The following is a 24944-nucleotide window of genomic DNA, read 5'->3' on the forward strand; positions in this document are numbered from 1 at the left end:
CCCTGCAGGATTCTCGCTGCACTCTGAGGACCTGCTCTTTCACCATCAAACGTGATTCTGAGTCCTGAGGAGGAAAATAGGCCGGCACAAGAAATAATACCGACAATCAACAAATAGCTGCATATAAAATTAAAGAGCTTCTGCACAGCCAAGGAAACAACCAATAGAGGGAAGAGATCACCAACAGAAATGGGAGAACATTTTTGCCAGCTATTCCTCACACAAAGGACTAACATTTAGAATACATAAAGGACTCAAAAAAATGAGACCCCCCCCCAAAATAAAACACCCAATCAAAAAATTGGCAAGCGAAATGAACAGACACTTCTCAGAAGAAGTACAAATGGCCAGTAGATACAGGAGAAAAATGGGCAAAGCCTCTCGGCAGGAATGAGCAGGCTTCCTCTCCTCTCTGTGGTCTCCCCACAGACAGGAAGCATCCATTCACTGCCCCCATCCTGTCACTGTATTTTGGTACTGCCTACAGGACCAAGTCCAAACTCCTTGAGACAAACAATGACATTGTGGGAGAGCAAAGCAGAGTCTCAACTTTTCTTAAACTTAGCTCCCTCATTCATAAAGCAGGGAGAAGAGAATCAAATGAGGCCCCACACAAGCTTAATGGGTGCCAGGCAATTACAGGTACTCAATAGCTATGCTGTCACATACTGAGATTGGCCCCCTGCTGACCCCTGCAGCTTCAGGTGTCAGCAGCAGGCTTTCTCCTTCCCCTAACTCCAGGCACAACTCTAGCAACATTTAATTACAGTTTCCCAAAGGACCTGACTTTCTCCAGTATGGACTGTCACATGTTAGCTTTTCTGCTTGAATTGCTTCCTGTCAGCCTGGTCAACTCTCATATCCGGGCTAACATCTGTTTCTTCAGGTCTCAGGCTAGAAGCCATTTCTTCTCCACCTCAAGTTGGATTAGACGTTTCCATAGCAGCCAGTGCTTACCTGCATCACGGCACTTATCGCTCTACAATTGGCTATTTATATACCTGTAATCTTTATAAGACACTAGGGCCCTTAAGAGCTAGAACTATGTTTTATTCAGAATTATACTTGAAATGTTAGAATGCATCACGTAAAAAATTTAGTCAACATGTTCCTCTTTCTTGGTGGAATTGTGTTTGAAGTACTGGGGATTGAACCCAGGGCCTTCACACTGAGCTAGCCAGCCCCTTTTTTAACTTTAATTTTTAAATTTTGAGACAGGGTCTCACTAAATTGCTCAATTGCCCAGGCTAGGTTTAAACTTGTGATTCTCATGCCTCAGCCTCCTAGAGTCCTGGGACTACAGAAATGTGCCACCATACCCAGCTTGGTAGAATGTTTGAATTTTGACTTGGCAATATTTCAAAACCGACTGGGCAGGGCCAGGGATTTATCTCAGTGGTACTGCTTGCCTGCCTTGCCAGTGCAAGATCCTGAGTTTGAGCCCTGCTACAGAACAGAGAGAGAGAGAGGAAAAACAACAACAACAACAACAACAACAACAAAAAACTGAATGGGCATATTTCTAAAAGTTCCTACTCACAACCCTAGGCAACTTACCTAGCACACAGATATCTGCACCTTTCTAAGACAGTTCTCCACATCCCAATTCATATTCCCACCCCAAGCTCATGGAATAAGTAGCTGGATCCTCTGAGGACAAAGAAAAGGCTGGAAGACGCTCAGTGAGCCCACCTTGGGCCTGGAGGTCACTCAAGGCCTGTGGAGAATTGCTCCTGCGGCCTCACCTGGTAGATATGGTTGAGTTTGAAGTGTTTGAGGAGTAGCAGAAGCAGAGCAGAGATACTCTTTACGATGATCTCCTTGTGCCTGTTCACATCAATACCCAGCTTCATGCTCTGGAGAACAGTGATGCTGCAATGGAAAGGAGTTGTCAGTACAGAGGGTGAGCTTGGAGGGAGGCTTACGAGGACCCAAGTATTTGGGTCAGATGTAAGGTACACAAAAGTCAGAAATTAGAAAATCTGAACTTCTGCGCTAGGGAAACCTCTAGAGTTCCCACTTACGAACCTGCTGGACAAAAGCTTCACTGATCTCTGGCAAATTTGTCCCTTAGCAATGCCCACCCACATACCCAGACAGCCAGTCACTACTGAGGTTACTCTCCAGACCCCGGGACCTGAGCTAAACAGACCACAGCAGAGACCTCTGCAGGGAGAAGGGGAGTAGTGGTAGGGAAGGAGAGATCTCTTTGAAGATAATCCCCAAAAGTGTTAACAAGGGCTGGTGAGACAGAGAGGCTCTGCAGACAACACATTAGCGTCCAGCAGCACCCCAATGGCAGCACTCACGGCATCTCCTCAGGCAGGACATCTGCCAGGATATTGATAGAGTCTGTCTTAGCTTTGGAGGTGGGAGCTGCGGCCAGGAGAATCTTAAGCAGAGCGATCTGAGAAGTAGACAAAGATTAAATGTACATCCCACTCAGGGAGGCAGAGATTCTTCACACTTCATTAGCCCAGTGAAAAGTATTTGAAAGCCTTTCTCTAAGTTCTTCCTTTAGTAACCAAATGTCTCCAGCATCCAGAAGTGCAAACAGGTGCCAGTCCCAGGATGCTGAGGAGGAGTCAGAAGGGAGCCTATAGGCTGTTTGTTTTTTTGTGGGGGTGCTGGCGCCAGTGAATGAACTCGGGTCCTTGAGCTTGCAAGGCAGATGGTGGAACCATGGAGCTAAATCCCCAGCTCTCATAGGCTGTTTTGCTTTAAGGTTGCTTTTTCCAAAGGGGAGGATGGAAGGGGCAATACATGCAAATAAGATGGAAAGGATAAGTCTGACTTTCCCCATTTTTTTCTTCCTCTGACCCTGACCATCAGCACTGTTCCTACTCCCACACCGCTGCTATAGAGGAAATGACAGGCAACAGCAGATCTCAAAAGAACTCTGGTACTTACCTAGAAGGGCCCCCAATGCATCCTATATAGAACCCATTTTATACTCTACCTCTCCCAAAGGACTCAGGAGAAGAGCACCTTCAGAGGAGCTCTAAGGAAAGCTCGGGATCCTAATGCTTTGCTCAAGTAGCCACAGCTCAGGAAATAAGCTCAAACATTGGACAGCAGAGCCTGAAGTGGTTCTTAGCTGCCTGTTCATCTCCTTACCATATACTGGGGGAGACTATACAGCATGCCTTGGTAGAGGATTTCACATGGTGTTTCTGGTACCACTTCTTCTCCCTATGGCAGGAAACAAACAGTTTGTCCAGGTCACTTTTTAGGTGAGCAAAGGCTTCATTTTCTCGGTTGTGAGGGATGGTATGAAAAGACACTAAGCTAGGGGCCAGCTGTGTAAGTGATTTGGTATATGACCTTGGATAGGACCGTCTCTGAGTCCTAGTTTCCTCTTCAAAAGATCAGAGGGCTGGTCTGCATGATCTCTGAGGCCTCTTCTAGTCCCAGTAATCTATTGCTTCTAGTTTTCCCATTATCTGTAATTAATACAGAATTCTTTCTCATCACTGGATCAGGAGTTAGAACTCCTAACTAGAAGTTAGCTCAGACCACTGTTTTATTGGACACATTCCCAGGACTACCCTTGGATTTAACTCAGGCTACCTGGCTACTCAGGCACCTGGGACACTGGAATACTGAGGCACTTCCCATGGTGTCAATCAGAGGTCAACAAAGAGCTCTAGAATGCTCTGAAAGCCATGAAAGAGACATAGGTAGCTCAACAGGGAGGGTTAGTTAGGAAACAAAGGGCCGGGGATTTAGCTCAGTGGTTCCGCCGCCTGTCTGGCAAGCACAAGGACCTGAATTTGATCCCAGGTACCAAAAAAAAAAAAAAAAAGGAAACAAGGTAACCTATGGCCAGAGGGACAGGAAGGAGTATTAGCAAGGAATTTTTTAGGTCAATAGAAACTATTTTTTCCCATCTCCATTAACCCTGCCAACATCTTTTTTTCCTTTCTGACCAAGCCTATGAGGGACACAGAATGTCCGTCCTCTATCCCTCTGCCCCCAGTACTGGGGAGTAAACTCTGGGCATTTGCTTTGAGCTACATCCACAGCCCTTTTCACTTTTCATTATGAGACAGGGTCATGCTAACCCATTAAGTTGCCCAGGCTGGGCTCAAATTTGCAATCCTCCTGCTTTAGCTTTCCAGAATGTTGTTGCAATTACAGGCATGTGCCACCATACCTGGTTGTCTGTCTCCTTGATGAGCTCCAACCAAGCAGGGGCCAGGGGTGTTCAAGAGGCTGATGAGACCTTATTGTCACCTTTGGCCATTGCAGTCCCTTACAGGGAAATGATTAGTACTGTAAGACCCTGAGGCAGGGAGGAGTAACTGGGCCCCTTTTATTCAGCAAGACTCAGCAGCTGCTTCCGTAGACACAAGTCTTAAATGGGTCTTCAGTGGAGCCTGGTGATGCAGGCACTCCACTCGGGCTCAGGATCCTACACCCTTTCACTCTGTGGACGCCATTAGTCCTATAAACGGACCCTCTCCTGAGCTGGACATAGAAATACTCTGGCAATTTTCAGTTGTAAGACACCTTAACTTGACCTCACATCCTCCTCCTTCAGATACCACCTCATTTCTTTCTTCTTCCACCTTCCTTTTTGAAATTCCTTCCCCACACACTCCAACTAGGCCTTCAGCCCCATCACTTCACTTTCTGTTGCTCTAAGGTCACCACTTATATTCATGTTACAAATCCAGTGGGCATCATTCTCTTCTTGAAAGACCTTCTTAGCTTTTATGATATCAGTCTTCTGAAATTCCTCTAACTTTACTGAGTGTTTTTCTCATTCTTCTTTTCTGGCTCTTTTCCTGACTTATCCCATCCTCAATATACTGTGTACCCAAGGACTTTGTCCTAGGTCCCATCCTCTTCTGCCTTTACTCCCCACTGCGTTCTCTCAGCCACTTGTGACCTTCAACACTGTCTGTAGACAGTGTAGATCAACAACTCCCGAATGTCTCAAAGCCAGCCTTCTCCTGAGGACTCCAGACCGACATATCTAACTGCCTGGCAGCTGTGCACCGGTATCTACTGGGCATCTAAAACTCAGAATGACCAGAGCAAGACTCCTCCTACTCCTCCCCACCCTGGCAGCACGTACTTATTCTTGGTTCTTTTCTGCCTGCTTGCCCACATCCAACAGAATTTCAAGTCTCGTCAGTTTTACCTCCAAAATATAACCCAAATTCATCCACTTTTCGCAATTACTACCTTAGTCTAGGTCACCTTGATTATTTCAAGATTGATCAGCGCTCCTTTTCTGGTCCAATCTGTACATAGCAGCCAGCGGGTTTTATTTTTGTTGCTTTTGTTTTGTTTTGGTACTGGAGATTGAACTCAGGATTGCACTTGCAAGACAAGCATGGTGCCACTGAGCTAAATCTCTGGCCCAGTAGCCAGTGGTTTTTAAAACTACACATCAAATAAACTTTGTCGCCACTTAAAAAAATAAAATTTCTGCATTGTATTTACATCCTCTGATAGCCTTGTTTACTTTCCTCCTCAGCTTTAAAATAGCATGAAATCAAGCACTGGTCTTGCCTGACACTCAGGAAGAGCCCAGTGGACTGAATCAATGTATGCACACATATCTGTGCTGGCACTGCGCACAGAGTTCCTTCCTCCTTCCTCCCGGCTCACCAAAGACAAGGGGCATTTCTCCAGCTCCTCTTCATTCTTGATCTGCACATCTGCGATGGAGATATACTTGTGCTGGCAAAGACAAGAAGATATCAACAGGGCTAAGGGTCTTAGTCACATGTGTGCCGGTCTCTCAACTTCCTTACTGACGAGGCAGTGTTCTGCTATGGATCTTTCACCCCCAAAGAGACATGAACTCTTTGAAGGTAGGAATCTTATTCACCTGTACATCATCAGCATCAAGTAAAGTGCTTCTTCAACGGTGCTACTGTGTAGTGTATGTTTCCATATTTGTTGAACAGCAGCAGATATCTAAGCATTTACCTTCCAAGTACAAGGGAAAGCCAGGGACAGGCCTTTGCTCTGACCACTGCCCTGAGAGTTGTGATGCATGTGCACATATTCACAGAGCAACGCCTTTATGCTCTGTGCTCACACAAGGGGTTTAGAGCAGACTCCTATCAATCCTAGGACCCTGAACATCAGTGGACCTATGGGCAGAGAGAAGTGAAAGGAAAGGAAGCAAGAAGTGGGAAGCGAGAGAGAGAAAAGGATGGAAAGAGGGAAAAAGAATGAGAGCAACAAAAGAAAACTTTTCAGTTATTTTGAGTTTTCCTATTTGGTCAAAAGCCAGGCCTGCAGGGGAAATGCAGAAGGTCCTCAATGTGTCTGGTACAGGAGAACTCAGTACCCAAGTCCCTAGTAACCTGACTTGCCTTGATGTCTTCCTACTTCTGAGGCCCACCCATGTCACCTGCTTTAGGGTCTTCACACTCTCATGGATGGGTCTGGGCAATCCAACCAAGGTATCTGTGTCCCTGAGAAAGGCAGAAACATCAGTCAGGAGCTTCAAAAGAGCAGAAAATTACCCATGCACCCCACAGTCACAGGGACCACACCACTCTGAACATCTAAGCACTGGTACCTTGAGCCTTCCTCTATAAGCCTCTAGGTCCTCCCATCTTGCTTCAGGACACAAAAGTAACAGTGATACACTGAAATGTTATTAAAAATTAGATTTGTATAGTCTCTTTGGAGACTCACTTGGTCTGGGAGTGACAGGTTCCTATTGAAGAGTATGTAGTCCAATGACACTGTGATTGCCTGGGCTGGCCTCAAACTCACAATCCTCCCACTTCAGCCTCCTCAGTAGCTAGGATTATAAGTATGTACCACTACACCTAGCCCCAGTGAAAACAAAACAAAGCCTTCTAGGTTTTATAAAGGTCAATGGGAAGAATTCATGAGGGTAGAGAAATGGGAGAAGACTGGGTCTGTTCTAATTGTGTCTCTTTTTTAATCTAAACTAATCTTCTTATGAGGAAATTGAGGCCTAAAAGGAAGTAACTTGTTTCTCAAGATCCTATACTTGGCTCAAAACAAAAGTTCTTTGAAGACATTGGAAGGAACTCATGGTTCCATGAAAAGAACCCAAAGTAGTCACTGTGGCCCTGTGGCTCTCGGTTGCACTACAACTACTTGACAACAATCCTCATTCCAAGTGACCTGCTCCTCTGGCCTCCCACAACTACTTCACAGCCAGTTTTAACCATCTAATCACTTACTGCCCCAGGGTGAATCCGATGAACTTGTTTCTGCTCATTTCTAGGAAATGCTCAATGTCCTTCTGTCTGAGAGGATGATGAAGAGACCAACCGTAGAGAAGGGAAGAAAAACAAACCTTGAGAGAACTTTTCTGGACTTCCGCTCCTCTACATGGTGGACTAGAGCAATGGGGGAGGATAGCAGTCAGCAGAGGGAATGTCAAACCCAGGACTTGACTGCCAGCCCAGCTCATTGAGCACTGAAGACAAAGACTGTTTTATCCTGGGGTTCAGTTGTTATTAAACCTAGATAGAACTCTGAACCTTGTGCTTGAGAGGAAGTTGTTATTAAACCTACCTGACTTTTGGGGCCCAGGGCAAGCCTTTGGGAAAGGTCACTCGCTCAGCAGAGATGGGTGCCTGTGAGGGTGGAGGTGGCACCAGAGGGTCCTGCTCTAGCAGGTCTAACTCTCCATCCAAGGTACGTTCTCCATCGCCTGAAGACTCCTCCTCCTCGTCTGGGGCTGGCTCCTCAGTTTTGAAGAGATCCCTCTCATTGTAGATATCCAGGCTATCCTGCTTAGTGAGGAGTTGCTGGGGATAGGGGGAAGAAAGTATGCAGAGTTCTCACCTTGGGCATCCTTGTCTGAAGCCATTCCCTCCTACCAGCTTCCAGAGTTCAGGGTACATGGAGTCTGAACCTAGATCCTTTGAGAATATCCCATTTCCCATCCTAACTTAACAACTCACACTGGTCCCAATTCTAATGCAAGCAGAAATCTAGCAGTCATGTTAATGGCCAGGAGACAGATTATAGATAATCCCAAAGCCATAGTTACTTAGCTTTCAGAAAAAGCACTGATGCTTTTTTTTTTTTGGTCAGCACTTTTCCTTCCTAATTAAGATCTGTTTAGGTGAACATGCAATTAGTTTGCCTCTTGCAAGGTTATATCAGCTGGCTACTGAGGAAGAGGAGAATAGAAGATTGCTGCTAGGCAAAGGGAAACGAGTTTCGAATTTTAAATCTTGTTGCAGAAAGAAAAACAGATTGGACAGAAATAAGCCAAAAAGTTAACAGCCACTGATTCTCATTGTTAAGACTGTGTGCGAATTTTCTTTTCTCCCTTCATCACATATTTATATTTCTTCCAAATTTTCTACCACAAGTAAGCATTACTTTATCAAAACAAAAAAAGGTTTAAAAATCACACTGCATATAATGTAGGCTGGATTACTGAGCACGACTGTCTGGTTTTGTCACATTTAGCTGAACTCAGGAGGCCAGGCAAGTGAGTTCACTAAAACATGGCCAGATCTCAGTTTAACTTATTCTGACTCTTTAGAACTGCAACCTATACCTAGAACCCTAAGCAGTTATCTCTTAAATGTAAAGCTCATGGTTCCTGGGTCAGATGAGTGTGGCGAGCTCAAAGTAAACCTTGCTGACAGGAAAATGGTAGTGCCACACCCTAGGGCTGTGGATGTGCTAGGAGCCCCATTCCTAAGATTCTACCCTGATGTTCAGGATGTCCAGACTAATGATCCCGATGAACACATGGCTATATGATGTGATATCATAATGTCCCATCAGGACAGCCCGGGAGCCAGGAGGGTGAAGGACCCCAGATCAAAGCTTTCAGGCTGGTCACAGGACCATCCTGGATCAGAATGAGCCGACTTGTTTATTTCCCTTTCCTATGATATTCAGAGTAGCTTAAAATCTTGATTTTTTGGTCAGCCACACCAGTGCCATACCAGTCTGTGGTAGCCCATACCCTTCGAGAACCACGGCGGCCTCGCAGCTTGGAGGGTGGTGGTGCCAGCTGAGACTCTCCCAAGTCCAGAGTGTAAGAGGGCGGGGAGGCGGCACGCATGGTCTTCACCACCTGGATGCTGTCCTCAGCCAGTGGAGGCAGGCCCAAATCTGCGCGCTTCTGTATTTTGAGAGTTTGCAGATGCTCAAATCCACCGAGGGTAAACTAAAAGGGAAAAGAAAAGGTGCGGAAAAGAGTGACGAAGGGAGGGAAGTCAGATAGAGCAAGATCAGAGAAAAATGGTTAGGAAAAAAGAACTCCAACCTCTAGGCTTCTCAGATTCCCTCTGGAATAAGGAAGCAAAAGAAACAGCAAGGGGCAAATGTGGATACCACCCTGGGCCGAGGGGCTCAGGGGTCAAAGTAAAATCTAAATTTTTTTACTGACCCAGACCTAGAAACATCACAAGTTAGAAAAGGGACTCGTGGGGCTTCCACTGAACAAAACAGGAAATGATCTTCCTTTTTAAGGGGCACAGCCAGATACTATGAACACTGAGTCACTCAATTTCCTCTACAATGAAGACAGTTTCCCCTATGAGGCTGGCCTGGAGGGTTTGTTGTATAACCAGAGATGGTAGATCAGGCTGAATAAGTACCAAAACCATGTCTGTAAACTTAGAAGTGCTATGTATGTATGTATGTATGTATGTATGTATGTATGTATGTATGTATGTTTTTTTGGTTGTTTAAAGACAGGGTCTCACCAGACTGGCCTCAATCTTGTGGTGGTCCTCCTCCCCATCCTCCCAAGTGCTGTGATTATAGGCACCGCCACTCCCAGCTGAGGACTTTATTTTTTAAGAAACAAACCCACTATTTATACGGAGGGAAGACAAGCACTAACCCTAACATTTTATAGCTAGAGAAATTGAGGCAAAGTTTCCCAAGATTCCTCAGTATCAGCAGAAGATCCCCTAAATTTGAGCTATCGTTCTTTCTATCAGAGGAAGGTGCCAGTGACACCTGGAGACATGGAGTGGCATCTCCTGCCTGTCAAAGAGAGACAGAAACCTGCTCTGACACAGCACATCCGGTGTTTTTAGGATGGTCCTGTCGTCCCACCTTGTCAGCTGCTGGCTAGCAGCTGCCCTATTCTGCTGCCTGCCATCAGTTCTTGGAATGGAATGGAAGAAACTGAAGTTGGGTGCTGCTGATCTGATGAGATGGGAATAGGAAGGCTCAGCCACTCACCATGACCACCTTCCACAGCAGAAGCAGGACCTTCTTTATAGGAAAGTGGGGGGCCAGACCACTGCAGAACTTGGTAACCATAGAGAAGAGCAAAAGGGCAAAAGGATCCTCATTATGCGTGGAGAAGCCTGAGGGTGTAAAGAGATGCAACTGAGAAAGTGAGGACCAAGCAGCTGAAACCCTGCTCCTGTATCCCTGAGTCTGGACACACTAAGAAAGGCACTCACCTCCCCTGAAGAAATCTAGAGTGGCTGGTCCTGAAAAATGAGGCTCAGTGAGCCCGAAGAACAAAGCCCCTCAAAGAGAATAGGAGGCTACTGAGGTAAAATGGCTTGGCTCCCAGAGCTTAGGTGATACTTTGGGTGTGGACACCAAACTAGAAATAACAGTAAAGAAGATGTTGCTTTTTAGCTAAGCCACTCAACCTATTTTGTGGACCACAATTCCCTTTGCCACATCAATAAATGTTTTAAAAATCCAGTAGGCCTTCATATATTATTCCTGTTAAATGACCACACCACTTTACATTTGTTTTATTTTGTTTTTTGAGACAGGGTCTCACTAGGTAGTTGAGACTGACCTGGAACTCACTATGTAGCCCAGGCTGGTCTCAAACTCACAGTGATCCTCCTGCCTCAGCCTCCCCAGTGCTGGGATTACAGGTGTGCTCCACCACACCCGGCTATCACTTTACATTTGAACAGAACTCAGCTCAATTTTCAAGGTGATTTAGCTCATTGTTTTTGTTTTTGGTTTTTTTGGTGGTTATTTTGTTTTGGTACCAGGGAGGATTGAACTCAGGACCTTGTGCTTGGGAGGCAAGCAGCAGAACAACTAAGCTAAATCCCTAGCCCCATTAACTCATTTTTTGATGCGGGATTTGTGATGGAATGAGAGAAGAATGGCTATCCTCATTGTAACCAAGGAACCGAAGTATATAAAGGTTTTATGATTGGTCCTAGCTCATAGATACAGGTTCTAGCTCATAGAAAAACCCTGTGGCTGCCATGCAGTATCTCCTAAAAGAAAGGGTGCTCATTAAACAAAAGAAAAGGAAAGGAAAAAAAGGACTATGTTTCTCTCCTAGGCACATGTCGTGCTTTACCCCCTCCACTAGCACGCCATTCCCACCTTTCCTCAAGTGTCACTTCTTACTCAGTTCAGTGCGGAAGGTCTCCCGGGCTGTCCTCCATCCACAGGAGTCTGTCTCTCGCTCCAAGCGGATATTTTCCACCATTAGGTACATAACACTCAGCAATACCCTGAGGTTACAAAAGTGTCACAAGAGGGTCCCAGGATGGTTCCCAGCCCCGCTAGTAGCATAGACCTCAGGGATGATCTCAGTGGGAGCCCAAAACAATGGATTAGATAGAGGACAACAACCTAATGGTCTGGGATTTGAGGAAAGGGTAACCCAGTGCTAAACAGCTCCCTCCTGAGCTCGTAGTCAGCCCTACTCACCGGAGCTCTGTGCTATCAGCAATGGAGACAGCTGGTTTCCGAAGGGCACTGCTACAGGCTTGACTATTGCTGCCATGGGGAGGAAGGAGAGAATGGGAACCCTCAGAGCCTCTTTTCTCCCACCCAACCTACACACAAACATGAATATCTGCAATTGTGTGGAAATGTAGCCACTAATGAAATTGCTTTATGGTAAAGGAGTCCACAGAGAATTCCTTTGCCACCTCAGTAAACTCTCATCTGTGGTGAAGACAGGCAAGGACAGGGTCTGTGATTTCCATTCCTCTTGTGATCCCCACTGTGCCAGTACGGTGCTAGACATAAAACAGATGCAAAGCAATACCTGATAAACAGCAAGTAGATTTCACCCTGTCTAAATCTCCTGGGTGAAAGGAATGAGATAAAATGAGGGGTCACTGTAGTAGCAGCAGGTGAAGCCTTCTCTTGATCTATAACCTATGAGGGGAAGAACTGTGTACAATGATAAGAACTACTCCTGCTTTCTTGGGTGCTGCTTACGAAGGTAGCATAGTTTCCTTCAAGAATTCCAGAGTTAGGCTAGGCTACGAGGGTACTTAGATAAAAAAAGGAACCCAGGGCCGGGGATTTAGCTCAGTGGTTCTGCCACCTGCCTTGCAAGCACAAGGTCCTGAGTTTGATCCCCGGTACCAAAAAAACAAAATAAAACAAAAAAAGGAACCCAACAATAATAGGCCCCTGAAGCCTAGGACTGAAGCTATAATTAGAACAGAAGCTGCTGCTGAACCCAACCTCGGGGAGGACAGAATATCAGGAGACATGGCTGGATGGAGGGGAACCGTCACTGAGCTGAGGTGTGCATAGACCCAGCTCCCCAAGGGTCTCTATGGAGGCAACCAGCACAGAACATGAGGCCCTTCAAGGAAGAGGGTTGTCTAGGTCAGCCCTCCCCTAAGGCTTCTCACTCGATTTCCATGTGGAGTAGCTCCAGGAAGGCCGAGAAGGTCCCCATCTGATAGAGCAGGAAGCAGTTGTACCTGGACCAGTGTAGCACATCGACCTCTGAATCACATTCCCCAAAAGTGCCTAAAGGACCAGACAGTTGCCAGAGGAGTTGAGGAGGGCAGGAATTCCAGCCTTTCCACCCTGCCCCATGATCTTAAGACTTTCCTCTAACACTGTGCACAACAATTAGGCAGGGAGATATAGGACAGTGAGCACTCCCTTCAATGAGATGGGAGAAAAGAGGGCAGTCACTAGGGTTAGGTCCACTGTATTCAGTAATGGCCTGTTTCAAGTTTGGGGTCCCCCAAAAGTAGATTCTGAAATAAGTAAGGATTCAAGTACAAGCAGTTTATTTGGGAATTCATCCTAGGAATCATCAGTGGAGAAGTAGTAAAGTACAATAGGGAAGACATGGCAATCAAGAGTTCAACCCCAAGGGGAAGCTGTACAAATGATATAAAACACACAACTTAGTTACCCTACCCAGAGGGGTGAGATATTCATTCAAGCTATTTATCAGTTCACTCCTGCCAGGCATTTTATGAGGACTGCTGGACTCGGGGAGTACATTAATTCCCTACACTTCCTGGTTACCCTTTGTGGGCTGCAGAGAAAGCCTCTAGGCAAAAGACCTTACTTAGTACTGGCAGCTGGAAGTTAGCCAGAGCACCAGATCCAAAAAATAGGGGTGGCATCACCTTATCTATTAGAGTCTGCTTTTTACCCAATGTCTATTCTCTCTTCTCCATTTATTTTTTCTTTTATAATATTTTAGCTCCCAGCTAGCTGGTGTGCCAGCAATCCTCCTGTTTATAATGTCAGGATATATTTTCACTTCTCCCGCTAACCCATCTCATTTTGCTTCCTAACACCCGGCTAACAGGTCTCTTCTGGGAAGCCATCCCCAGCTAATCTCATTTAGTTCTGATCATCTCCAAATTGCTCACAGGATCCCCTCCTGCTGCTGTTTTGGCTTGAACCTTCAAAATGCCAAAGAAAAACCATGCAGAGGGGCCTTATGTGAGTCTATGACACATCCCTATCTCCCCTCAGTGTTGAGACTAGCCCACTGCTGATGAAAGAAGTCTCCACGCTCAGACGACAGTACAGCTTCCGCTCTGATCACAATGGCTTTCCTGCTAATCTTTGCATGTATGCCTGTAGTCCAAGTTAGAGGGGAAAAGAACCCCGTAAGAAATTCTGGTGGTGCATGCCTATAGTCCCTACACTCTGTAGGCTGAGGCAGAGGATCGCCAGGAGTTCGAGGCCAGCCTAGGCTACACAGTGAATTCAAGGACAGCCTGAACTACACAGGGAAACCCTGTCTCAAAAAACAACAAAACCAAAACAAAACAAAAAAGAAATCCTGGCATGCCTAAGATAAAGTCTGGACCCAAGGGTTCAGAACAGTGTCTGATCTCATCTCTTTATCTTCCTCATTCACATAGATTGCTTCTAGCACCTAAGATGTGTTCTTGACAAGCAAAGAACCTTGCTATCATGGAACAGCCTGTCTCCTCTCCTTTCCCTCCCCAGTCTCTACCCCTCTCAAACTGGCAAGTGTAGGAACTCACCTTGGGCCAGGTAGAGAACAGCTCGGGCCACCTTCAGGCGCTGCTCCCTACTAACTACCTCCAGCCGGTCCAGAAGTCCCATCACGTAGGTCTTTTGGGCATCTTCTTCCAATTCCAGCCATTCCTTGCCTTGCACTAGGGATAAAAGGCCATGTATATCCAGTGTTGGCTACTGTCACCTCTTCCTCGAAAGACACCCAATATCATATCCACCGCTGATCTCAGCCCTCAACAAATAATTTTCTCCAAACCATTTCCTAGTCAGGCATGGAGGCACATGCCTATAATCCCAGCAGTCAGGGAGGTGGAGTCATGAGGATCAAAAGTTTGAGCCTGTCGTGGGTAACTTTGTGAGATCCTGTCTCAAAATAAAAATATATAAATGGCTGAGATGTGGCTTAGTGGGAACATCCTGGGTTCCATTCCTACTACCCCCCCCCCAAAAAAAATTAAAGATTTCCTTATTTTAAAATATTTTAGAGCTGAGGATCAAACGTAGGACCCTCAACCCAAAGCTTTCCTTATTTAGCTGAGAAAGAATAAGGGGTGGCAAAAAGATCCAAAATATTCTGGCCTGAACTTGCTCTGTAGCTTCGTATTCAATATTCCATCCTCTTGCTGCTTTTCCTCAGAGTTCCTGTCTTCATCTACATTCCAATCCTAGTCACCTGGCAGCCCCAGTGCAAAACAACCCCTTTCACACTAATGCCTCAGCTGAAAGCTCTGTTCCCGAGATACTTTCCTTACTTTTCTATGACCCTTCACATTTTCTTCTTAGTCTTAGTTAGCTTTGTGATGTGCATATCTCCCCGCTGCTACCGGACTATAACCTTTGTAAGAAGCTACAAATTTACGTTTACCTCTGCTTCCTACATCTCTGACACAACAGATACTCACTACACATTTGTTGAATTGAGTAGTGAATTGCCACTGATCAAATAAGGAAATGAAAATCTGAGGGTATCACAGTATGGACACATAAAATTGCTACTGAGAGTGGGCCAGGGTTAGGCACAGGGGTTAAATTTAATTTCAAGGATCTGGGGAGGGGGGTGGGCAGCAGGTACTAAGCTGGCCTAGCCTCACCATTCTGCCTTTTGGCCCTTTATATCAGGGAAAGAGGGTCAGCTCGGGCTTCTCTTCTATTGCCCCAAGGCATCTCCACTTGAGACCAGAGAACCCCATATCCCAGGCAGAGGAAGGGAAGAGTATATGGCCATGCGGGAGCATACTTTATTTTAGCCTTTTACTGGATTCGACTGGGACATTATGGAGGCAGAAAGCATGCTTCTATGAGTAAGGATCTGGGATCACCTTGGGTCTTGAAATCTTCTTCAAAGCACCTCCTGTTAGCAGTGAATTCCAAGTTCTCAGTGTAGCTGTACAATTCTGTGGCAAGAAAGAAGAGTCATTGAGGAGACCCCTAGTAGTAGCCTGGGGTGGAAAGGGTTGCATACACGAGCTGAAGCTTCCAACACATTCCTGTGTCCAATTCAATCCAGCGCCAGCTTCCTCCCTTTCAGAGCACTTAAAAATAGCCACTTGTGTCCCAGGGTGATTAAACCATCAAAACTGTCTTCCTCCTGCCAGCTGGCTGCTGCAGCAGAGAAGGCAGCCCTGGACATTTGGAGAGGGCCAGGAGGAAAGTCGGAGCACAGAGGGCTTAATGTTATCACTCCTGTTTCTCAGGTCTGTCACCCATTATGCTGTTACCTCAGACTGGAACTATTCTATCTCTAGAAAAGAGGAAAACACAGCTGAAACTTGGAGGCAAGATATGCATGCTATTCCAGAAGCCAAGGCAAAGGCTGGAAAAATACAGAGTACAGTGCTCTTCAGTATTGAAGGAAGCAGTTCACTCTCTCCCTGCTGAGTTCCTCGAAGGGTGTGGAAGTTTATGTTCTAGCCCACAGCCACCTGGGCAGAGGCAGTAGCAAATGATGTAGAAAGCATCCATGGCTGCCAAAGGGCTGCTTCTGCCCAGAAAACTCTAACTTCACTGACAACAGACTCTAAATACAAAATGCAGGTTTGAGAATAAAAATGCCCCCTCCAAATCCAGAACATTCTACCGTACCCTCTTCAGACAATAGGTGATAGAACAAATTTCTTCAAAATCTCTATTCCTCCTAATTAGAGATAATTCACAAAAGACGAGAAATTAACTTTCATTCCAGCCAGCTGTCTAGTGGCTGAAAAACACCTGGTCTGGGAGCCAGAGTTTGAGCCCATTAACAGAATCTGGGAGTGACCAGAAGCAAATCCCAATTCTGAATTTTAAATACTTTAATTCAACCATAGTGATGAATGTAGTAAATATAATTTCTATATTTGTTTTTTACGCCAGAGTCTCACTGTGGTGCTCAAATCAGTTTTGAACTCCTGGGTTTCCTCCTGCTTTAACCTCCCATTCTGGGACTATAGGCATGTGCCACAACACCTGGCAAAAATCTCTCTTTTTCTTTGGTATGGGAATCAAACTCAGGACCTTGTGCTTGTGAGGCAGGCAGCAGAACCACTGAGCTAAATCTCGAGCCCCATTTTTTTTTTTTTTAAATAGTGGTAATGGGGATGGAACTCAGGACCTCATGCATTTAGTGAAGCACTCTATCACTCTATCACTGAGCTATACCCCCAGTCCTTAATATACATTTTTAATAGGGCTGGGGATTTAGCTCAGTGACACCATGCCAGCCTCAAAAGTTCAAGGTCCTGAGTTCAATCCCCAGTAGTGGAAACAAACAAACAAAAAACAAGAGAGTGTAGAGCACCGCTAGCCAAATGTGGTGCACAGTACATGCCTGTAATCCCAGCTACTGGGGAAACTAAAGCAAGGGGATGGCAAATTAGAGTTCAGCCTCGGTAACTCAGAAAGATCCTGTCAGAAAATATAAAGAGATAAATATGGAGCTCAGTGGTCCAGTGCTTGTGTAGCATGCCAAAGGCCCTGGGTTCAATTGCCAGTAGTATTGGGGGTGGCGGGGAGAGACAGTCCACCAGAAGTCCAGCTGCAAAACCTGTTTATGGCCATACCACACTGAACATACCAGATCCTGTCTGATCTTTGAAGCTAAGCAGGGTTAGTCCTGGTTAGTACTTGGAGGACAGAAAAAGTGAGCAAGTGTTTTAGGTACTGAACGTTTGTCTTGTTCTTATTTTTTTATTTTAGATAATGAAATTTCACATACAGAGAAGAATACATTTAAGACATGTTTGTCTTTTACCCAGATTAAACAAATGTTAACACAGTATCTGTCATACTTGTTTCAGACAAAACCCAAGTCTATCTTACTCCCTTCTCTAGAAGTAACCACTATGGTGAAATTGGTGTACCCTTCATGTACCCATTTTTATACTTTTACTATGTATGTGCCTATAAACAGCATATTGTTTTTTAAAGTTTTTACCCAAATTCCCTATAATGAATGGTATCATTATGTATACCTAAAATGTAACAATAACTGCTTTGCTTTAAAAAAAAAGTTTTGGGCCAGGTATTCAGCTCAGTGGCACCTCACCTGCCTTGTGAGCACAAGGTCCTGAGTTTGATTCCCCAGTACCGAAAAAAAAAGTTTTGATCTCAACAGTAGCATATTGTACAAATTCTTTTGTCATTGATTTTATTTTTGACATTATTGATATAGAAGCATGTTGATACAGATCAATTATATTAATGGCTATACACTAGCCTACTACACTGATACACTACAATTTAACTATTCCCCTACTGCTAGGCATTTTAGATTGTTTTCAGTTGTTTACAATTATAAACAAGGCCATAATAAACATCTTGGTACATTTTCTTGTGTTCAATGCAAGGTTCTCCAGAGTGTACATCTAGGAGGAAAATTACTGGGTCATAATATGGGCACATCTTCAACGTTATTAGATATGACCTAACTGCTTTCCAATTTTATACTCTGCTCCCCCATACTGCTATACATAGCAGTGTAGAAAAGTGCTCATTTCTTTACACTCTCACCAACCCATCTCTTAAATTTTGCAATCTGATGATTGTGAAATAAGATCTTATTATTTTAATTTGCTTTTCTCCATTTATTAATGAAGTTGACCATCTTGTATGTATGTATTTATGTATGTATGTGGTGCTGAGGATTGGAATGTCCTCATTCAGGTTAGGCAAGTTCTTTACTAGTAAGCTATGCCTCAGATCCATATATATTCATATTCTGGATTCTAATCTTTTGTTCATGATTCAGCTTAGCTTTCTATTTCTCTGTCACTCGTCACAAAATTTATTCCCTGTGCTTATTCACAAGAACTTCTTTAAAAATGTCTTTTTTCTCTGAAAAAGCGTGTCTCGAGTGACACTTCCATGTGACAGAATATTTAACTTTCATACCATCTTCATCCAAAGCTTGTTTATTAATAACTATCAGTCATAGCACGTGTAACATGGAGGCCTTGAATCACATTTACCCTAAGCTAAAAAATCGAGAGAGAGAGAGAGAGAGAGAGAGAGAGAGAGAGAGAGAGAGACAGAGAGAGAGAGAGAGAGAGAGAGACAGAGGGAGGAGTCCAGAATGGAACGACAAATGAGATCAGTTATCCCTGACTCACAAATATCCACTATGACTGAGGCAGGTGACATGTCCAGCCTTGTTTTAGCTGCCTAGTTGTCTATAGGCTTTTCCTCAGATATTCTTGAGATTTTAACAAGAATAGCCTTCATTCAACAGCCACTTCCTGAGAACAGAGAAGATGCCAGAGGAGGTCACAGGCCCCTTCCTGGCTATTCTTCCATTTGCCCCTCATCCATCTTCCTCATACCTGATAACTCTGCTGCATGCCCATCTGCATCTCCGTACTCGAATTCCAGAGTTGGACAGTCCACCGAGCCCTGTAATACAGAAATTCTTCTGGTAACTGAGGTAACTTGAAAAGGGGTTGCCAAAGGAAAAGTATACCTTTATTTCATCTTCTCTTGGAGACCAAGCTTAGATCAGGGAGGCAGCTACAAAATCCCATTTGACCTTTTTTTCAGTTGGGGAGAGGCTGAGGGTTTCCATATAGAATCAGAAAGTCTGGGTGAAGAATAGGATTGTGAGCAGATCTGAAAGCTATAATCTCTCTCCATATCTAATCTACTTATACATAGATCTGAGGAGCTGATATCTAGAAAAATGAGATGAAAAAAAATAAAAGAGGAGCGGCTAGGGATTTGGCTCAGTGGCTTTACCACTTGCCTCACAAGCACAAGGTCCCGAGTTCAATCTCCAGTACCAAAAACAAAAAATAAAAAAACAAAAGAGGAAAACTGAACTATAGCCTCATTTCTCTCATTAGCACTATGATTTGAGGCATGTCTTAGTTGTGGATCACAGTTCCTTAATTTTTTTTTTTTTTTTGATTTTTTAAGACAGGGTCTCACTATGTAGTTGAGACTCACCTGGAACTCACTGTGTAGCCCAGGCTGGTCTGGAACTCACAGCAATCCTCCTGCCTCAGCCTCCCGAGTGCTGGGATTACAGGTGTGTGCCACCATGCCTGGCTAGCTCTAATTTTTTACACCCTGAGAATTTTCAAATAAGGTACCATCTCCCCTCCAAGTTGTATTAAAGGCTAGATTTCCTATAATGTTCCTTAAATAATCCTATCAAAAATATTTTAAATATGATCCTGTCCCCAAATCTCCTTAAGCCTTTGAGAGGGTATTTCCTTCTAGCATAAATTACAAGAATTTTAAAGCCAGGCATGTGGTGCATATCTCTAATCCCAGACTTTGGGAGGCTGAGGCAAGACAATCACAAGTTTTAGCCCTGTCTGAGTAGCTTAATGGCTTAGTGAGATCCTGTTTCAAAATAAAAATATTAAAAATGGTCTGGGAGGGTGGTATAACTCAGTGGGAAGGCCCTGGGCTCAATCTCCAGTACATCACACACACATAACTTTAAATTCTGAATCTCAGCTTTGTCATACAGCATGAGAACATGAACAAGTTAACCTCTCTGTGCTTCAGTGTGGTATAAAAAGATATTTGCGCTTGGTTCCTGGCACAGGAACCTAAAACCCTTAGAACTTCCTGATAGGATTATATGTTATTCACAATGAGCCCCTGTCAACCACAGCAGAACTGATGCTAATGAGGTAACTCATAGGGGCCTTTTCAGTTTCAAGGGAGGGACTGGCCCTACCAGAAAAAGCATACTTGTATTCTGAGGGTATAAAATTGATACTACCCATACCTAGGAGGGGGAGGGAGGACTACAGATTGAGTTAAGTCACATAATCAGTGGCTTAATCATGTCTAGGTAAGAAATGCCATATGAAAACCCTGAAACAAGTTCTTGGGCAGCTTTGGGGATGGTGAAAAATAGATATGCTAGAAAAATGGTGCCACCTCAGGCCCCTACTGTATTATTATTATTCTATTTGGCTGTTTCCAAATTGTATCTTTCAAAAATATAATATATTCATTAATTCCTGAGTTCTCTAGGTTATTCTAGCAAATTATCAAACCTGAAAGGAGAGATCATGGTAACCCCTGAATTTGCAGTTGGCTGGGTGGATGTATACATAATCTGGAGTCTCCATTTCTAGTTGTATCTAATGTGGAGGCAGCCTTGTGAGACTGAGCATTTAATGTGTGGGGAATAGATTGTGTGCTAACTCTGGATAGTTAGCATCAGAACTGAGTTGAATTGTATGTAAGACATCCAGTTGGTGCCAGAATATTGTTGAAAAATGACATGCTCAGTTTCTCATTTGTAAAATAAATCTAATAATGAAATTTACTTTACAGGGTCATTATAAGGACTAAAGGAATTAATAGGAAAGGAACTTAGCATACTTTTATTTTAACCTAGCATTTGGTAGCAGTATATGAGTGGTTACTCCAAACAATTTAAATTTTTTTAATAAGGGCATTTTTTTCTATATTACTATGAACTTCACTTTCAATAGTTATATAACTAGATGGCTATCTATTGGTTTAACTTAACCAATTCTCTACTGTTGAACATTTAAGGTTTTTATTTTATATATATAAAGCTATAACAAAATTTTTTCATATTTTGGATCTCTAAGGATAGAAAAAAAAAAATATATATATTTAGTTTGAGACTGGGTCTTGCTGTGTAGTACTGGCTGGTCTTGAATTCACTACATAGCCAAAGCTGGCCTTGAATGCACAGCAATCCTCCTGCCTCAGCCTATCAGGTGCTAAGATTATAGGCACGTGCCACTATGCCTGGCAGGATAGATTTTTATAAAGAGAATTAATGCATTAGATCTTATCAATATTTTATTTATTTATTTGTACATGTTATTTCCCAAAGCCACTGTACCAATTTATACTGCCAACAAAGCAAATCATGTTTAAATCTACTATAGCAAAGATTTCCAAACAAAGCTTTGCCTTTGGATCATAGGGACCAATAGGTGGGAAAATAGGTCGAGGGTAGGAAATTACATAGGTTTGTTGATGTTTCATTTTGGTAAGCAGGGACTTGAATTAAAAAAAATACTATACATACATATGGATAGATGCAGAGACGAGAGCGAGTGAGCAGTTTAATATTCAAACATGGGAAGAGTTCGATCTGACAATAAAGGACAATCATTAAAAACTGTTTTTCACCAGGTACAGTGGCACTTGGGAGGCTGTGGTAGGAAGATCACAAATTTGAGACCAGCCTGGGAAACCTAAAATAAAACACACAAAAAATAGTGAGGATATAGCTCACTTGCCTAGCACATTTCAGGTCCTGGGTTCAATCCCTAGTATTGGGGAAAGGAGTTTAACAAACTTAGAAAAATGAAAAATACCTTTTATATCATGTCCCAACATACACTTACTCATGTATACATGCACACACACACACAAATATAGGAGAACTAAAAAAATTTTTTTTGGTACTGGGAATCAAACTCAGGCCCTTGTGCTTGCGAGGCAGGTGGTGGAACCACTGAGCCAAATCCGTGGCCCAGGAAAACTAAAATTTAACAAAATATTTACCCTTACTCTATGTGATTCACTGATACTCTTTTGTTTTGGTTTTGGTGTGGTGCTAGAAATTGAATACGGAGGCTCACACACTGAGCAAGGGCTCTACCCCTGAGCACAGCCTCCACCTCCTTTCAAACTCAGGACCTTGAGCTTCTGAGGCAGGCAGCAGCATCACTGAGCTAAAGCCCTGGTCCATATATATTTGTATATATGTGTGCATATATACACACACATAGTTTTGGAGACAGGATCCTGCTAAGTTACCTAGGTTGGTCTTGAACTCGCAATTCTTTTGCCTCCACTTTGCAAGTAGCTGGGATAACAGGCTTTCACCACTTTGCCCAGCTACACTATTTTCTATTATTCTATTTCTCTTGAAAAAATAAAAAAAGCTATAATTCATGGGTTGTTTCATGTAATTTCAAAAACACTTTAAATTTAATATATTGAACTAGATTTTAGAAAAACTCACATCAATGCACTGAATTTTCTTTATTCTTGCACAGACCTGTTAAAACTGTCAAGAACTCCGAGAACCAATAATGGACACAACCAGGAGATCTAGCTAGAAGAGGTATAAAGATGAATCCTTTTTCTCTTTGGTGCTGGGGTGAACCCTTTTGTTACAAATCATTTTATTAACGAGTATCATCTGACTTCTTTTTTTACTGTATGGGATGTTCATAAACTAAGCCTTTGGAAGAGGGTAAGTCAACAGTGTCCCTACAAATACATGATGTACAAGGGTGCTTACTCATCCATAGTCATTCTCTTCTAGCAATTCTCTAGAGCCAATAGGGAAGAATAAAGATCATTACTCTAACACTGTTTTCTACAGAAAAGTAAACAGAAGGAGGGAAGGAAAAGCAGATGCAGCACCTGGGTACTGTGGTGACAAGGGGATGTACTGACAGGTATATCTTGCAGCAGGGGAAGGTGGAGGAAAGCTCATCCTTCCATCCAGGCTTCCGGCAAGCAATGAGCCCAGATAGAGATGATCACTGCAGTTGTTCATACCCAGGCATGGAGTGCAGCTGCAGGTAATCATCAGGTAAACTGCAGTGCAAGTGGAATGCTCTTGAGTCTCTGGACACAAAGCTCATTAGCAAAGCAACCGTTAGAGCTTTTTCCTGATGAAAGACTTGATAGGTGGGGGATGTGCATCCCACTTGGAAAGAGAGATAGGACCAGGGGCTATTTTTAATACTCTCATAGAATGTATCACTCTGAACTTATTTTATTTACCTAGTTGCATATTATCTGTCTCTCTACCCCCACTGCAATGTTAGCTCTACAAGGGTAAAGACCTTTTGTTCACTGTTGCATCACTGCCCCCTAAAACACTGCCTGACGTATAAAAGGATTTCAATAAGTGTATTAAAAAATAACTCATCCTCCCAGATGAGTTCTCTGCGGGGGAAGGAGGCACCGGGTACACTAAAAAGACCAGATCCCTATCAAGGGAGACAAGGGATACTATCCAGAAGAGGGAGGGTTAAGCTCTGCCTTTACAAGGTGATGACTTTGGGCCAGCTTTTCACCTACTCTACTTCTATCTAAAAAACAAACAAATAAACAAACAAACAGAAGTTGGGGCTGCTTAGCTGGCAGGCAAGAGGTGTGAGTACATTCCTTGGTACAAAAAAAAAAGGTTGGGATCCTGGTACTTGGAAGGTAGAGGTAGGAGGATTTTGAATTTGAGGCCAGCTTGGGCTACATACTGAGGTCAAAGCCTGCCTGGACTACATTTTGGCCTTTTCTAAAAACAAACAAACAAACAAAAAAAGTGGGGTTGGGGAAAGGGGGGAAGAGGAGAGGGGAAGGGGAGAGAAAGAGAGAAGAGGGAAAAGGGAGATGAGAGGGCTGAGAGAGGCAAGAATGGCAAGACGGGGAGGGAGGGAGGAAGAATGATAGAGAGAAAGACAGAGAACCAGGCCCATTAACACCCGCATTCAGGAGGCTGAGGCAGGAGGATTATTAAGTATGAGGGTACACAGCAAGACCCTGTCTCAAACATAAAAAGTAGGGGGCTCAGGGTGTAAGCTCTATGATAGAGCATGTGCTTAGCATTTGACAGGCTGTGGGTTTGATTGATCAATCAACCAACCAAACAAACCAAATAAAAGGAGAGGGGTTAGGGAGAGGGAGGGAGGGAGAGAGAGGGAGGGAGGGAGAGGGAGGGAGAGAAGAAAAAAGTGGATGATTCCTACTCTGCTTGTATCAAAATGAAAGCACACACGAAATTACTTGGGAAACTGTAAAATGCTATTCAAATGGTTGAACTGTGGACTGGGATGCCAAAAACATGGCTTCTAATACCAGCTCTGCCATTTGATGATGATGGTGCTGGTGGTAACAGTAATATGGTACTAAGAGCCACTATGTACCGACCTGTTAATTTCTGAGCTATGCTAAACATTTTATATTCAGTTATCTCATTTTGACTTTATCACAATCTTCTGAGGGAGGTGGTGTTAACTTCATTTTACAGATGAAGAAACTGGAGCTCAGGGAGGTTTGGTAATATGCCAAAAGCCAGAGAGTACTCGGTAGTGATGGGATTCAAAACCTGGTCTGACAGATTCAGAAGCTTGGTGCTCTTGGACACTCACTAAGCCAGATATCTGATCCTGGACAAGTTAGTTGTCTCCTTTACTCTGTAAAATGAAAGGGCTAGGCTTTTGCTGGTCTCTTCTCCTGATCCCAACTCTCATCCAATTCTACACTTGGCCAGTGGATGGAAACAGGCTGGGTGCGGGTGTGCGAGAGTGAAAATAATCCAG

The 24944-nt window shown here is 43.8% G+C and overlaps 1 protein-coding gene across 2 annotated transcripts in view; it reads right to left on the bottom strand.

The window, feature by feature from the left end:
* Positions 1-24944, bottom strand: part of Strip2 (striatin interacting protein 2) — a 49372-nt gene that overhangs the window by 23380 nt on the left and 1048 nt on the right. Inside the window, exons 2-16 of one of the 2 annotated variants that reach the window (XM_010633486.3) lie at positions 18984-19053; positions 15507-15581; positions 14193-14327; positions 12579-12699; positions 11635-11703; positions 11329-11435; positions 10174-10301; positions 8942-9145; positions 7525-7760; positions 7188-7253; positions 6377-6440; positions 5623-5694; positions 3118-3192; positions 2310-2407; positions 1746-1872 (exon numbers count right to left, since the gene is read on the bottom strand). In XM_010633486.3, the coding sequence (XP_010631788.1) occupies positions 1746-1872; positions 2310-2407; positions 3118-3192; positions 5623-5694; positions 6377-6440; positions 7188-7253; positions 7525-7760; positions 8942-9145; positions 10174-10301; positions 11329-11435; positions 11635-11703; positions 12579-12699; positions 14193-14327; positions 15507-15581; positions 18984-19053 (1647 nt within the window). The remainder of the gene's footprint in view (positions 1-1745; positions 1873-2309; positions 2408-3117; positions 3193-5622; positions 5695-6376; positions 6441-7187; positions 7254-7524; positions 7761-8941; positions 9146-10173; positions 10302-11328; positions 11436-11634; positions 11704-12578; positions 12700-14192; positions 14328-15506; positions 15582-18983; positions 19054-24944) is intronic. The other variant, XM_010633487.3, reaches the window with a different exon arrangement.

The sequence above is a fragment of the Fukomys damarensis genome, unplaced genomic scaffold (genome assembly GCF_012274545.1).
Source record: "Fukomys damarensis isolate Sample0158 unplaced genomic scaffold, DMR_v1.0_HiC HiC_scaffold_4, whole genome shotgun sequence".
Lineage (NCBI taxonomy): Eukaryota > Metazoa > Chordata > Mammalia > Rodentia > Bathyergidae > Fukomys > Fukomys damarensis.